This window comes from Pipistrellus kuhlii, unplaced genomic scaffold (genome assembly GCF_014108245.1).
Source record: "Pipistrellus kuhlii isolate mPipKuh1 unplaced genomic scaffold, mPipKuh1.p scaffold_m20_p_6, whole genome shotgun sequence".
Classification (NCBI taxonomy): Eukaryota; Metazoa; Chordata; class Mammalia; order Chiroptera; family Vespertilionidae; genus Pipistrellus; species Pipistrellus kuhlii.
In genome coordinates, this window is record NW_023425562.1 from 54,273,495 (window position 1) to 54,288,779 (window position 15,285).

The 15,285-nt window shown below is 38.8% G+C and overlaps 1 protein-coding gene across 6 annotated transcripts in view; it reads right to left on the minus strand.

Moving 5' to 3' along the window:
- ASXL1 (ASXL transcriptional regulator 1) overlaps positions 1 to 15,285 on the minus strand; it is a 63,900-nt gene that overhangs the window by 47,944 nt on the left and 671 nt on the right. The window contains exons 1-4 of one of the 6 annotated variants that reach the window (XM_045574710.1): positions 14,982 to 15,006; positions 9,722 to 9,804; positions 8,464 to 8,520; positions 6,685 to 6,793 (exon numbers count right to left, since the gene is read on the minus strand). In XM_045574710.1, coding sequence (XP_045430666.1) covers positions 6,685 to 6,793; positions 8,464 to 8,520; positions 9,722 to 9,777 — 222 coding nt within the window. In that variant the 5' untranslated portion in view covers positions 9,778 to 9,804; positions 14,982 to 15,006. Of the gene's footprint in view, positions 1 to 5,416; positions 5,447 to 6,684; positions 6,794 to 8,463; positions 8,521 to 9,081; positions 9,085 to 9,721; positions 9,805 to 14,981; positions 15,007 to 15,285 lie in introns of those variants that run through there. The other 5 variants (XM_036418765.2, XM_045574709.1, XM_036418763.2 and 2 more) reach the window with 5 other exon arrangements.

Genomic DNA, 15,285 nt, shown 5'->3' on the forward strand with positions numbered 1-15,285 from the left:
GACCTTTCAGTCTGCAGGCAGACACTCTATCCACTGAGCCAAACCGGTCCCAGCATCATTGATGTTTCTATCTCTCTCTCGTTCCCCCTTCTTCCCTGAAATCAATATAAATATGTATTTTTAAAAATCAAACCCTAACTGGTTTGGCTTAGTGGATAGTGTGTTGGCCATGAAGTCCCAGATTCAATTCCAGTCAAGGACACATGCCAGGGTTGTGGGCACAACCCCCAGTAGGAGGCATGCAGGAGGCAGCCAATCCCTGATTCTCTCTCATCATTGATGTTTCTATCTCTCCCTCTCTCTTCCTTTCTGAAATCAATAAAAATATATTTTTAAAAAATCAAAATGGATTCTGCTACTGCCTCTCGAATGACAGACTCAATAATTTATCTGTATTTAGGATTACTCCACTATTCTCAGTATGTAATAATAGAGTTCTGAAATTGCTGAAAATGTGAAGTATATGAATTATTTTAGTTGTAGTTCTACAAATAACATTGTGAGACTACAGTAATTATTTCCCTCTGTTCCTCTAATTGCTTACCCTTTATTTGTAAACTGTAGATTTTAATGGATGAATACTTCAAGTGTAGTCACCTCCTTCTTTTACAAAGAAGATTGTTATGTTTTTAAATAGCCTATATTATATATTTAAAAGATTAAACTGAGTTTAATTAAAAGACCCTGAAGAGCCTACATTGCCACATGGGAGATTAATAAAGTCAAAATAGCCATAAGTGACATTTTTTTAAATTCTTTAAAAATATATTTTATTGATTTTTTTACAGAGAGAAGGAGAGAGGGATAGAGAATTGGAAACATCGATGAGAGAGAATCACCAATCAGCTGCCTCTTGCACACCCCCTACTGGGGATGTGCCCGCAGCCAAGGTACATGCTTGACCAGAATCAAACCCGGGACCTTTCAGTCCCCAGGCCGACGCTCTATCCACTGAGCCAAACTGGCTAGGGCCTAAGTGACATTTTGATTTAAGCATTATCCCACAATAAAACCATATTCAGATGACTGCAATTATGCCTGACAGTGAATGCTAGAATGACTACTCACCAACAACAAACCACCAAATCACAAAAACATAGTAGTCCTACATGAAGGTCCTAAAAATGTAGAATACTACAAAGGAACTCACAGGTTTTATAGGACAGGAAATCTCAACTGTAAAAAATTATATAAATCCTACCTCTAACCAAGCAATGATGGACTATGACAGCTGACTTCAGGAACAACTTAAGGAAAGCAACTCAAATCAAAGCATGGACAGATTTCCTCTATCCCATACATCCCTGAGGACTAACTCTCATCCATTAACAGACTCACAGATAGAGAACAGACTGACAGCTATCAGAAGAGAGGGAGGATGAGGAATTGGGTGAAAAAAGTGAAAGAAATAGTAGGGGGTGGTGGTGGAAATGTCCTGTCCCGTGTTGCATGGTGGTTAGAGTATCATTAATGCATGGAAGGGTACTGGGTTCAATTCCTAGTCAGAGCACATACCTAGGTTGCAGGTTCAATCCCAGCTAGAGTGCAAGAGTGAGGAACAGATTGATGTTTCTCTCTCCCTCTCGCCCTAATCAATGGAAAAACATACTCGGGTGAGGAATTAAAAAACAAAACAAAAACTTGTAGACAGACAACAGTATGGTGAATACCAGAGGGAAAGGAGGGTAGGGGAAGGTAGAAGAGGGTAAAGAGGGAATAAATAGTAATAGGAGACTTACTTAGAATGAAGACAATACAATATACAATATACAGATGGTAGATTATAGAATTGTATAGTTGAAACCTTTATAATTTTATTAACCAATGTTGCCCTAACAAACTCAATAAAAATTAAAAAAAAAATTTTCTTTTAACTAAGTGTCAAATGTACTGTGTCACATTACCCAGCGAAAGAACCCTGGCATACCCAAAAGGACTCCATCTTATCAGAAAGCCTTTGGTAACCATGGACAAGGCCACACAAATGTGCCCAGAACTGAAAAAACTTCTATTTTCAACTAAGTAGCAAAACCACGAAGATAAATATAATTTTGACCTTGATGATCCACTATAAAAGATGCCATTCTGAATATGCTCTTTTCCTTAACACACGAGAGAAAATTTAGGCCAAATGGTCCCCATTCCTCTCTCGAGAGCTCATTTGTGCCTGGCTGATCCCCATTCCTCTCTCCCAGTTTTGAGTGAGTGATGGCATAATGCTGTGAAGGCGTGACAACTATTTGCATATTAGCTCTTTATTATATAGAAGGATTATATATAAGTTTCCTGAATGTGATGTTGTGGTTATGTAGAATAATGTTTTTGTTATTACAACATACATTCTAAAATATTTAGGGGTGAAATACCAGTACTAGTTAACACTTCCAGATGGTTCTGATTTTTTTTAAGAAATGTAGAGAGAGAAAAAGCAAATGTGGCAAATTTGTAACAATTAGTAAGACAGCTGGAATAAAAAAGAAAGCTGGATGAGTGGGGGTGTTCACTGTAGTGAGTACTCCTTAAATTTTCATTTGATATTCTTTTTAAAGAAAAAGAAAAGAAGAAAAATGGGGTCCCTAGCCAGTTTGGCCCAGTGGCTAGAACACTAGCCTACAGACTGAAGGGTCCCCAGTTAGATTCTGGTCAAGGGCACATGCATGGATTGCGGGCTCAATCCCCAGTTGGGAGGGTGTACAAGAGGTAGCCAAACAATGATTCTCTCACATAATTTATGTTTTTAGCACTCTTTCCCTCTCCCTTGCTTTCTGAAATCAATAAAGAAATGTTTTTTAAATACGGGTTAACATTTTTGTTTAAACACCACCTTGAACTTGAGTGTTTATTGGGCAGACCTGGGTTATCAATGACCAGGTTGGTAATCAGCTGTTTCAGATTTTTGGCACCCTTTCTTATTCACTCCTAAATAACAAAGTAAATGCCTACATAGCTTCTGGAAGAGAGCATGGCGATAATGAGGCATTTAACAAGAGACTAATGTTTAACACATTCATAACCTAGAATCCTTTAACAGTTTTTAATAAGTATGTCTATATGTACCATCATGAAAATATATTAATAGAATAAAGCAAACATCAAAGCTATAAGAAAAGTATGATCCAATTTTTTTTCAAATACATTATAAATTATTATTTAGGTTCCAGGTAGCAGAATCTATAGATTACTTTCACATTCTGTTACATGTGCAAACACTGCTTTTATAACAGGTCAAAATTAACAGACACAAACAGATAATCAAACAAAAATTTTACCGAAGCCATAGCAATAAATACCTTTCATTTTAGCTGAGATAGGAGCTAGATGCCAAAGGCAGATGTAGGAATATTTTCATCAAAATTGTGAGCAGTATTTATCATCAAATGTCAAATAAAAGGATAATCAAGTATCAGAATATAGCCATTATGTACTAATTCATTCATCATATATGTATTTGATAGCTACTTTGCATGGTATCCTAATGGATATTGAAATGAGTAAGAACTAGTCTCTGCCCTCAAGGAGTTTACAGTCTCACTGAGGAAACCAGACAAGCAAACCATTACCCCCAAAAGAACATAAAGAACATCAGAGTGGTGATGTACAACTCCAACAAGCAAGGCACTATGAAGATTAAGCAACAAGGCCAAAGGCTGATGAGAGGACATGCTGAGCACATCTCCAATCAACTCATGTCAGGCGGGACACTGCAGAATAACAGAATGCCCCAAGTTTACAGCAGATTCATAGAATTATGTTTATTCAGATAGGTATATTGAAATGAAAATGGAAAATTTAATTCAGTTCAAATATTTCTAAAGCATGGACCATGCCAAGAATTCTGCCCAAAGCCAAATTACAAAGATAAATAAAACTCAAGTTTCTGCCCAGCTGGTGTGGCTCAGTGGTTGAGTGTCAACCCATGAACCATGAGGTGGACTAATTCCCAGTTAGAGCAAAGGCCTGGGTTTTGGGTTCAATCCCCAGTACAGGCCATGCAGGAACCAACCTATCAATGATTCTCATCACTGATGTTTCTATCTCTCTCTCACTCTCTCTTTCTGTCTCAGCAATCAATAAAAATTTATTAGAAAAACAAAACGCAGTTCCTACCCTTCACAGTGTTCATAGAAAAGGGTATTTTTCTTCTCCCTCTTAAAATACAATTATGTCATTAAGAAGCCTCTAGAGAGCCGAGTCGCTGAGGAGGAGTCGGCTCCCTGTCCTTGCGCACCATCCGCCACCTTACTGGACACAGGCAAGAGAGCGAGAGTGTTGCCTCTGTAGCCTCCAGAAAAGACAAGGGCATCATCGCCTCAGCCCCCACTGTCGCCATTTTTGCCTGCAGTGGCTCGCCAGAGAGAGAACTACATAACCAGACACCCGGAGAAGAGAGATCATAGGGAGACAAAGAAACAGCCCGCATATGAAAGAAAAGCGGGCATCACCAGAAAAAGAAGTAAACAAAATGGAAACAAGCAACTTGTCAGAGAAAGAATTCAGAAAAATGGTCATAAGGTGGATGAAAAGAATGAAAGACAAATTCGACAATATGTGTAAGAACCAAGAGGAAATGAAGAACCAAGAAGAAATGAAAAATGACACCGCGCCTGTAAAAAACTCAATAGAAAGCATCAAGAGAAGATAGATTAGAAGAAGCAGAGGACTACATCAGTGAGTTAGAAGACAAGGTAGAAAAAAATACCCAAGTAGAGCAGCTTCTAGGAAAAAAAAAATTAAAAAGCAGGAGGAGAGCCTAAGGGAACTTTGGGACAACACAAAACAAAACAACATCCGAATAAGGGAGCCAGAAGGAGAGGAAACTGAGCAAGAAATAGAAAACCTGTTTGAAGAAATAATGACAAAACTTTAATAGGGAAGGAAAAACTCACACAAATCCAAGAAGCTCACAGAGTCCCAAGCAAAATGAACCCCAAAACACCAACACCAAGACACATTATAATTAAACTGGCAAACACCAATGACAAAATAAGAATCTTAAAAGAAGCCTCTATATTTGCAATATGTATAATATGGATCATTATAATTACACATAATTACACAAAACTGCATCATATTGATATATAATATAAAATAGAAAGCTATCATTAAGGATGAGGAAACTAAAAAAAAACAAACATAAAAGCTACCATTTATTAAGAACTGATTCTGTGACAAGAATGTACATACCACCATAAAGAGACATTTAAATCATCTCAGGTTACAAAGTTGGTTTTGAACTCAGGGATCTCTCTCCTAAAGCTCAGTTCCTAACATTACATTATGCTTCCTCAACCAAAATAAGTTAGAAATATTAGAAATAATAACAATACAGAAAACAGCACAGACATCTGAACATATAATACACTTGATATATACACAAAGATCAAGTTTTATGACTGCAGGTTATATAGTTGCTCAAGTTTTTAATATTGAATTAAAGAAAACAAGTCTACAAGTAAACAAAACTAACAGGGAAACATTTGAATAAGGACTACTGTAACTTAAACTATATTATGGAAGAGTGTAAGTGTCAGCATCAAATTTTCAGTTTCCTCATTGTCAATAGGTCATCCTAAGTCTCTATCAGCAGTCAGGAAACGACATCCCCAAGCCAAATCTGGACTGCTGCTACGTTTTCTAAAAATTCTATTGGAACACAGCCAGGCCCATTCATTTGTGCATTGTCTTATGGTTGCTTTCCTGCTACAATGGCAGAGCTGAATAGTTGACAGATATAGTCTGATCCACAAAACCTAAAATATTATCTGGTCCTCTATAGAAAAAGCTTGCCATCTCCTGGCCTAAATGACAGTCATATACATATATACACATACATATATATATATATATATATATATATATATATATATATATATATATATATATAGTAAATGGTAGAAAAATAATTACCTTGTCATTTAAGCTTTATGAATTCTTCCTGATTTAAGTTCTCTTCCTTTGTAATTAGTGTCACTTAGTAAATGCTAATGAGTTTTTGAATTTCCACAAGTATGTTCACATCTCAGTTATTTTCCATAGTGTAGATCTTACTTTAGCTACCCAGAAATTTTTCCTTCGATTATTACAAACAAAATTCTAATTAAGGAACATCTACAATTATCCCCACATACACACTTATTCCTCTATTGCAGTGTTTCCCAACCTTCTCTCATGATGAGAATCACCTGGTGGAGTTGTTAAAACACAGATTCCTGAATCCCAACTAAGAAGTGCTAAACTAGAATTTTTGAGAACATATAGGTAAAATTGCATACCTAACTTAGTGCTCTGTATATAAAATCTGTCTTAGAGCACTAGTTAAGTATACAATTTTACCTATATGTTCCCAAAAATTCTAGTTTAGCACTTCTTAGTTGGGATTCAGGAATCTGTGTTTTAACAACTCCACCAGGTGATTCTCATCATGAGAGAAGGTTGGGAAACACTGCTCTATTGCACACTATCTACAAAGACATAGACACAACAGCTGATATGACTATTTCCTAATTCCCTGTTGACATTAGAATCTCTCTCAGTCAATTGCCATTTAGGACTAACAGCATTAACACCACCTGCTTGCTTATTAGAAATGCAATTCATGGGCCTCATTCCAAACCTACCAGGTGATTCTTATGCACACTAAAAGCTTAAGGATCACTACATTAAAACAGAGTTTATATTACTTACCTTGAGTGTGAAAAGGCTGATTCGGCCAGGCAGTTTATAAAACAGTCCCTCTCCACCTCTTGAATTGGAATGTAGCATGGCATTGAGACATGCGAGAGGGGATGTCCCACTGTAAAAGCATACAAGGATGGGTGAGGGTCACGCAAGTTCATATGCTTATTTACTCAAAGATCTAAGACTTTCTGACTCCTTAAATCAAGAAGCAGAGCAAGAAATATAGGGGAAAAAAGATCCCATCACAGTTCCAGTTTGAAAGTAGCAAAAGAGTAACAGATGGAATTCGCATATATCATACCCAGAGAATTCAGGAGTTTTAAAAAAACACATCACCCAATATTTAAATTAAATTTTTTAATTAAAATTTAATATTAATTAAAAACTAAACCAACTTTTCTAGCCTCTATATCATGCTCAGAAACTGCCACATAACATTATAAAAACAAAAGCAACATGATGAATGGTGCCATCCTAAGAAAAAAAAACCCTTTTTTGCCCCCGAGTTAAATATTTTCTAATAAGCACACAAATTAACAGTATCTCATTTGCTTTTCCTCTGCTGGGAAGAGGGAAGACTTAAGATGACCTATCATTGATCCTGGAGCAATCACTTAAATTTGAAATACAAACGAAAGTATTTAAAATACAAATAAAAGTAAATCAAATGAATTTGGTACCCAACAGTGCTCAAACATTAAACTAAAAACAAGATGCCATAACCCTTCCAGTGTGGCTCAGTGGGTGAGCATCAACCTATGAACCAGGAGGTCGAGGTTCAATTTCAGTCAGGGTACACGCCAGGCTTGCGGACTTGATCCCCGATGCCGGGTGTGCAGGTGGCGGCCAATCAATGATTAGCTCTCATCATGGACATTTTTGTCTCTCTCTCTCCTTCTTTCTCTCTGAAATCAATAAAAATATATATTTAAAAAATTAAAATTAAAAAAGATTACAAATTAAGTTATGTCATTGTCCTTGCTACAACAGTAGGCTGCAAAACAATGACAATTCAGTGAATGAAAGGCTACTTACTGGATCTTAAAATAGAAAATGTCAAAAATACCAATAACTGCCCATTATTAATGTTAACTGAATTTGGCACTAGCATGTACTTAGTGGTAGGATTTACTTGTGCACCTTCTCTTTCCCCTCCCCATAATATATAAATATATTAAGTAAAACCTCAGCATTTTTTTAGAACTAGCACTAGCAGAGTGTTAAAAACAATTTGAGTTTTAAAAAGGCATTAAAAAAAAACCCTATCACTTATTCTGCTTTGGAACACACTGGATACTAAGAACATTTTCACAAAGAACCAATCTCTAAAAGAAACCTTGAGCAGAATCTGGTTTATCAAGTGGGTGTGCTAAAATCTCTGCTACAAGGGGAACGGAATGTTGGCAGAATCTTTTTGTGAACAATGTGACTCCTACATATTATGCCTCGGTCTACAAATTACAAAGCTGCTCACTCATCACAGCCACCATGACTGCTTCAGAATTCATATAAGAGCAAGCAGCAGCCCGAGCTGGTTTGGCTCAGTGGATGGAGCATTGGCCTGTGAAATGAAGGGTCCCAGGTTCTATTGCGGTTAAGGGCACATTTTCAGGTGGCGGGCTCGATCCCTAGTAGGAGGCGGAGGCGTGCAGGAGGCAGCCAATCCATGATTCCCTCTCATTACTCGTTATCTGAAATCAATAAAAGTATATTTAAAAAAAAATAGCAAGAAGCAGAAAGAAGTTAAGGTTCTTAACCCCATCTGTCCCGAAGGGACTAATTTACCTTCTATAGACATAGTGGTCCAACAGCAATGCAGACGACAGCATGACGGGAAATAGCCCATAAAAACAAAAATAAAGCACAATTATAACACTAAACAATGCATAGGTGCTATTTAAATAATGTGATTTAGATAATCCTGATCTTCTCCCCCACACACAAAATGTCAACTTGAGAATGTTTGAATTTGGTAACTGAAAAGTGAGTATCTTTTAACCCTAAAATGTCAATTCCAAGAAGCTAAAGCTTAACCAGCAAAAATATATGCTGTTTATTCTGAGTCGAAAGAAGTGACTGTTAAAATCTCCTCTTTCATTTAAAAGAAAACTAGTCATTGGTTTTCATGCCTGCAATTCCTTTTGTGTTTCTAACTTGCTGCTTCTCTAAGAAAATTACATCATAGTATAACAAAATCAAGGTCATAGCATAACAAAAGCAAGGTCATCCCCACTTTACTATATTCATATCATAAATGGTCAGAATCAGTAGGAGGGGGAAAAAAGATCCTTGGGTTTATGGTGATGAAACCACCCTTCTTTGATCCTGAAACAAACAACTTCAGAGATACAGTATAGAGAAAAGGGTACTTTTAGACCAATACAGCCCCATCAGAGTCCACACCTTCTCTATTATCAAAACTTAAAAAATAGAGTACAAGAAAAATGTGCAGGCTCCTTACACAAAAAACAAGCTCCACTGTCAAGATATAAGGAGAACGAGGATGGGGAAAGCCACTGACCTCTGATAAAAACAAATGGGTATCCACACTCCCACCTACACTTGGGAGGACATACAACCTAAAATGGTTCCACATTACTACCAGGCACATGACTGTGTGTGTGTGTGTGTGTGTGTGTGTGTACTACATCAGACTCGACATACGCTGTTTCGTGGTTATGCCACCACCCCCATTTATTAAAAAAAAAAAGTTCTGTCATTTCAACATATGTGCTTTATGTTTTGTGCTATTTGTTTACCACAAGTAAAAGTCAGGAATTGTTCTTTCTTTTAAATTTTTTTTACTATTTCACTTCATTACTGCTGGGTATGTGCTCCATGTGAGTGACGTAAGTGCTTATGTAGGTGGGTTCCAACTTACGGCGAAAATTGTGTTACATCGCGCCATAGGAACAGATTTCCAACATGACCCGGGAACCTACTATACATATATATATTCATACAAAACGTGGACTTATCACTATATAACTACAGACATATGCCCTATGAAACCCTCATGTTAAGCAACAAAAGCAATACAAACCTCATTTCCTTTAGTCCTTCTGCTTCTATAACCTGCAGAATCTGTTTTGGTGTCATCGGAGCATCCGAATAGTTCTCTAGTACCTGAAGAAATACAAATGCTCTGAATTCAGTATATTATTTCCATTACCAATCTATACCAGGGGCTACAGTTCTGCCATGAGGTATCACTGCTGATAATTTAGATATTTCCACAGTTAAAATTACTTCAGAAACCAAGCTGAAACATTCTAATTTTCAATTCTAAAACACATCTTCTTAGCATACATATTATATGTAGGGCCTCAGCAACGTTGATTAGTGCTTAACTAGATAATGCTAATACGACTAAACCACAGAATAGGTAGTGTACACAATAATTTTTAAGACAGAGTGCATTCAGATTTTCTTTCCCAAGGAAGTTTGATTAGTACTCATATTTTTAAATGATGGTTTTTACCAATGAGTTGTGAAATTCTGATGTTAATCGCCACAGCAGATTTTGCCACTTGGCAACATGATGCTATGATTCCACATGGTTGATGCAAGCAAAACAATAGAACAGAATATCCCATTTATGTTAGCATCACCTAGAAGTCATAGCAATAGTTTCTCATAAGCAACTGCAGCTCTTGAACTTTAGGAGGTTGAATTGTCTTAGAAATGTCCTTCTCAGGGAAAAAAAGGCTATCAATATCTTTGTATTGTCTCCACCTGTGCAGGTGCTGAAGTTACTCCAAACCATAACATCTTGTAGTCATTCCACAATGGTAACAACTAAGTACTGCTCTGTCACAAAACATGAAGCAAGAAGCCTGACAGGACTGCTACTGAAGGTTCCCACTATTACAAGAACATGAGCCCTTAGCACAAAAGGAAGTCAAGATTTGGAGAAGTAGGTGCTCAGATAAACCTCTATTTACCATTATCCCATTCTTAGCTTCTTTCTTTTCAATTTTTACATTCTCCTTTGGTAACATTATCATCTCTCATAGTTACAACTATTACCTAAACTCTGATAACTCCCAAATCCTTTAGCCCATATTTCTCCCCAAACTTCAGACTCAAATATTCAGTTCTGTACTAGGCATCCCCCCTTGATGGTCTAATTCATCTCCCCTCCTTCCAGTATTCCCCACTTTGGTTGGCAGCCTAATTACCTAATTCAGAAACCTAGCGGTCATCCCTCACTCTCACCTGTCCCCCAGAGCCAGTTCTCAGAGCCAGTTTCATACCAGACACAACAACAACCCCTTTGCTAATATCCCTGCAACCAGCCCTGCTTTCCTCAAATCCAGCCCTGCTTTCCTCAAATCCATTCTTGCTCTGCTGGCATTTTTCATTCAATAAATACATGAATACTTTGTACCAGGAACAATTATCAGAATTCATCAGTAAACAAGACCAAATCTCTACTCTTACCTATTACACTATAGCCTGAGGTCAACCCAACAATCACTTTCTGGCTTTAAAATCTTCAACAGCAACCTAGCTTCCTGAGAATCCACTGGCTCATCAGAAAAACAGGCAGAACTGAAGTAAAATTCTAGACTTCTAAACGTGGGCAGTCACCTACCCAATCTGAGCCTAGGTTCCCTCAATTATGAAGGAATAGCAGTTTCTTCCTCTCAGAGTTGTTTTACACATTAGAGATGATGTAAATGCCTACAGTGCCTGACACAAAATAGGTGGTCGCTGGCCTGGCATAACAAGGCCTTCATAATCTGGTCTCTACCTGTCTCTCTACCTAATTGACAAACATACTCCACAAACCTTATGTCCCAATAACTAAGTGTAGCTCCACCCAATTCCCACACCCTCCACCCTGCAAATTCTCTCATCCTCCCTCCTTCCCCCTCTCTTCAGGATTCAGTTTGGGAAGCACCTTCTTCCAGGAAGCCTTCTCTGATCTCTGCCAGGCAGAGTAAATTGTCTTTTCAGTGTCCCCATAGTTCCACAACACAAATAATTTATCTTCCAAAGCAGAGCACTTGAGAGGGAAAGGAGGAACTATTCATAATTATGCCTGGACAATAAGCAGGAACCAGGATGTCTGTTTACCACTTACACATCTATAATGGCACTTATGCCTATAGAAAAATTATATTCATGTATCTAGACCAGTGGTCGGCAAACTCTACTCAACACAGCCAAATATCAACAGTACAACCATTGAAATTTCTTTTGAGAGTCAAATTTTTTAAACTTAAACTTCTTCTAACGCCACTTCTTCAAAATAGACTCCCCCAGGCCGTGGTATTTTGTGGAAGAGCAGCACTCAAGGGGACAAAGAGCCACATGTGGCTCGCGAACCGCAGTTTGCCGACCACTGGTCTAGACTTTCCCCATCCCCAGAAGACCATAAGCCCCTTAAGGGCAAACCTTATCCATCTTTGTATTCCAAGAACTTAAGTACCAAGTTAGGCAGTTTTGACTTAACCCCACAACAAACCCGAGGACAAACTACCAATGTTCACTGTCACAGATATATCTCTTTGATACTAATTAAGTGGAAGCTGAGCTAGTGAATTTTTGTAGGATAACTTTTTTTTAAAGCATGAATCTGAAAAATTAATTACCAATCATATAAACAACAATTAGGAAGAGCCCGAGAATCTAAGATAGAGGAAACAAAATCTCTAAAGGGAAGTTGCAGTAAAAGATACAAAGAATTCACTTTTCTTAAAACTATATATACCTCCAGCTTTTAGTATAAGATCAATTCAGCAGTGTGCTATTCCTAGTCTCTGTCTTTCTAGAGCACACTTTAAAGAAAGGGGGGGGGAAGGGGAATCTCTCTCCTACTTCAAAGGAGAAAAAAATGTTTGATGTAAGAATGGTCAGTCATGAATCAAAGTGAAAGATAAAGCCGTGCAATGAAGAGTTTCTCAAAGCCAGGGAGAATCCATTTAAGGGCATTCAATCTAAAGGGAAATCCCCTTGGCCATTTCTCCAAAACTGTTCCTAACAAGCAGGAGGATTCACACCCATCCAACCTCTAAAGTCTACCTCTTAAATCTAAAAAAGACAATACTACAAAATGTTTGAAAAAAATATCTACTTTTCAACACCACAATTAACATTTGCAAAAATCAATCTTCTGGGGCATACTGCATTCGTCTTTTCTTTCCTACCAAAATACTTTATCAAAGGGTTCCCAGGCCCTGCTGGTTTGGCTCAGTGGATACAGAGTCTGCCTATGGACTGAAGAGTCCCAGGTTCGATTCCAGTCAAGGGCTCACGCCAGTAGGGGGTGTGAAGGAGGCAGGCAATTAATGATTCTCTCTCATCATTGATGTTTCTCTCTCCCTCCCTCTCTGAAATCAATAAAAAAGATATATTTTTTTAAAAAAATAGGTTTTCCAGTATCTCTCTCACCATTTGAGCAAAGTCAGAAGCAATAAGAAATGTCCCCGAGCAAGTGCATCTGACTGCCATGGCAAGCACTTCAAATTCACCTGTCAAAGGGCAGTTAAATCTAATCTCCTGCCCTCCCATTGAGCTTACTCTAAAAGCTTCTCTGTCCTGTGTAAGCTCTCACAAACTCTCCAGCACTCAGTCACAGCAATTTTTTTTAAATGAAAGGACCCTGAAAAGTTCCCCCTCACCCACCAAGAAAAACTCTAAACAAAAAAACAACAAAAGAATGCAAAATTATGCACCATGTTGCCAAGTGTTGTCTTTCACATTTTCAGGTGCACCAAAAATATGTTCTATTCACATTACTATTTCTTAATGAAGAGACACAGAAGAGAAAGAACTTATTCAGAAAATCTGGCATAAATTTGAGCTAATGATAAAAGAGTAATAGCAACCTGGATACTGCCAAGTTCATATCACAGTAAATTCAAGAACCTAAAGAAGCTAAACAAAATAGTGGACCTCAAATTCCTAAAGTCTTTCAACTAGTGAGAGCCAAACCAACAAAGCTTTGAGACAAGTAGACTTTAGAATTCTGTCAGGACATAAATAACAGGACTTAAAGGTACTTTCACCTACCTCTAACAAGCAAAACTCTGGCAAGCAAATTTCCTTTTGGTGCCCAGAGCCATAAACACCTGTGTAACAGGAAATCAGAGGAGAATTTCAATAACATCCAAAACTCAACCTGGAGGAGAAACAGCACATCCTTTTGGCTCTCGGCTACTCTCCTTTAAGCCTAAATTTGTTCTCAGGTGAAGCAACAGTGGAGGAATCCTGAAAGCTAGCACAAGCTTCCAGTTTTGAATGAATCAGAAGAAATTAGGAACTTCAAAAGCTTCAAATTGCATATGCCAAAACAAATGAACTGAAGCACAAAAACTTCAGCATACAATTGTTACTTCTGTTCCTTGGGCAACAAATGCCCAGGGAAGACCATCAGGAATGCCAGGGGAAATTCCGCTATAAACCAAATAGCTTTCATTCTTGCAAGTCAACAACTGAGTTTTACAGACTTCGAGCAAGAAAAAGGTGTGGCACAGATCTATAACAAACCCCAACACATAGTCATCTTTTCTGCACAACACCTTAGAGGCCGGAACCACACTTCCCAATAAAATAAAAGATTAGAAGGTCGAGCTTCATTCATCATTAAGAGTGAATTATAGCAATTACATAAAAACTACAGGATGCCGAGAGACAAGACATGCCTATCTGCACTATAACCCTGCCCTGTGACAGTTCTGAAGAACTGACATCTCTGAGAGAAACAGAACCCAGTACTACTGTCATCAGCAACATCTTATAAGAACATGCGCCAAAGTGTTTGTGTTGTGGGTGCAAAATCAAAAGGAAGACATTACATGTACAAGGCCTCTGACACTTTGAAAATAAAAAAAAAATCCACATCCCCCACCACTACCACCAGGCAGCTTCAAACACTCCAATTACTCTCTCCCTAGCTAAGTCCCCTGCGAGCAGTATCTTCAAACAGAACACTTGGTCTTTGTCCAACACTTCATGTATACATGCACCAGGACACTGAGGAGTAAAGAACACGCACAGATACATTTCTTTGCCACAGTGTAGTCCATTCTCTGCCCACCTCCGGTCTGATTTATGAAGTAAAGCACTCTGGTCAGCGTTTCTCAAAGTGTGGTCCCTGGGCCACCAGTATTAGAATCAAAATGAAGCTCTTTCAGGCAGCCCTCCAGAATCTCAGATTCAGGTCGTGGGCAGGCCCTTAGGGCGAGCATGCCTAACCACCACCTCCCCAGGTGCCCCCCACACAGAAGTGTGAGGACTGCTGCTCGGGGTTCAAGCTGGGAGTAAGCAAGCCCTTGCTTCCCACATCCACACACCTGGTTTGGATTGGGAAAAGCTCAAAATGCCACTCGCGTCCTTGGAACTGGGGGCGCTTCCTCAGCCTCGGAGTCCAACGCACCCCCCACAGCCCACCAGGAAGCGAGGGAGGAGCTTCCGAACCTTCCCGGAAACCCAACTCCCCCCGAGCACAGCAAACAAGCTTCCCCAGACCCCCAGACGCTGCCAAGCCGTGGGGGAGGGGAGCCTGGGCTCCGGCGCCCAGAGGGGGAGGAGCCGGGCCGCCGGCCGGCAGGCTCGCCCCTCCGCAGGAATTTAGAGGTGGGGGGTTCGGGCAGAAAA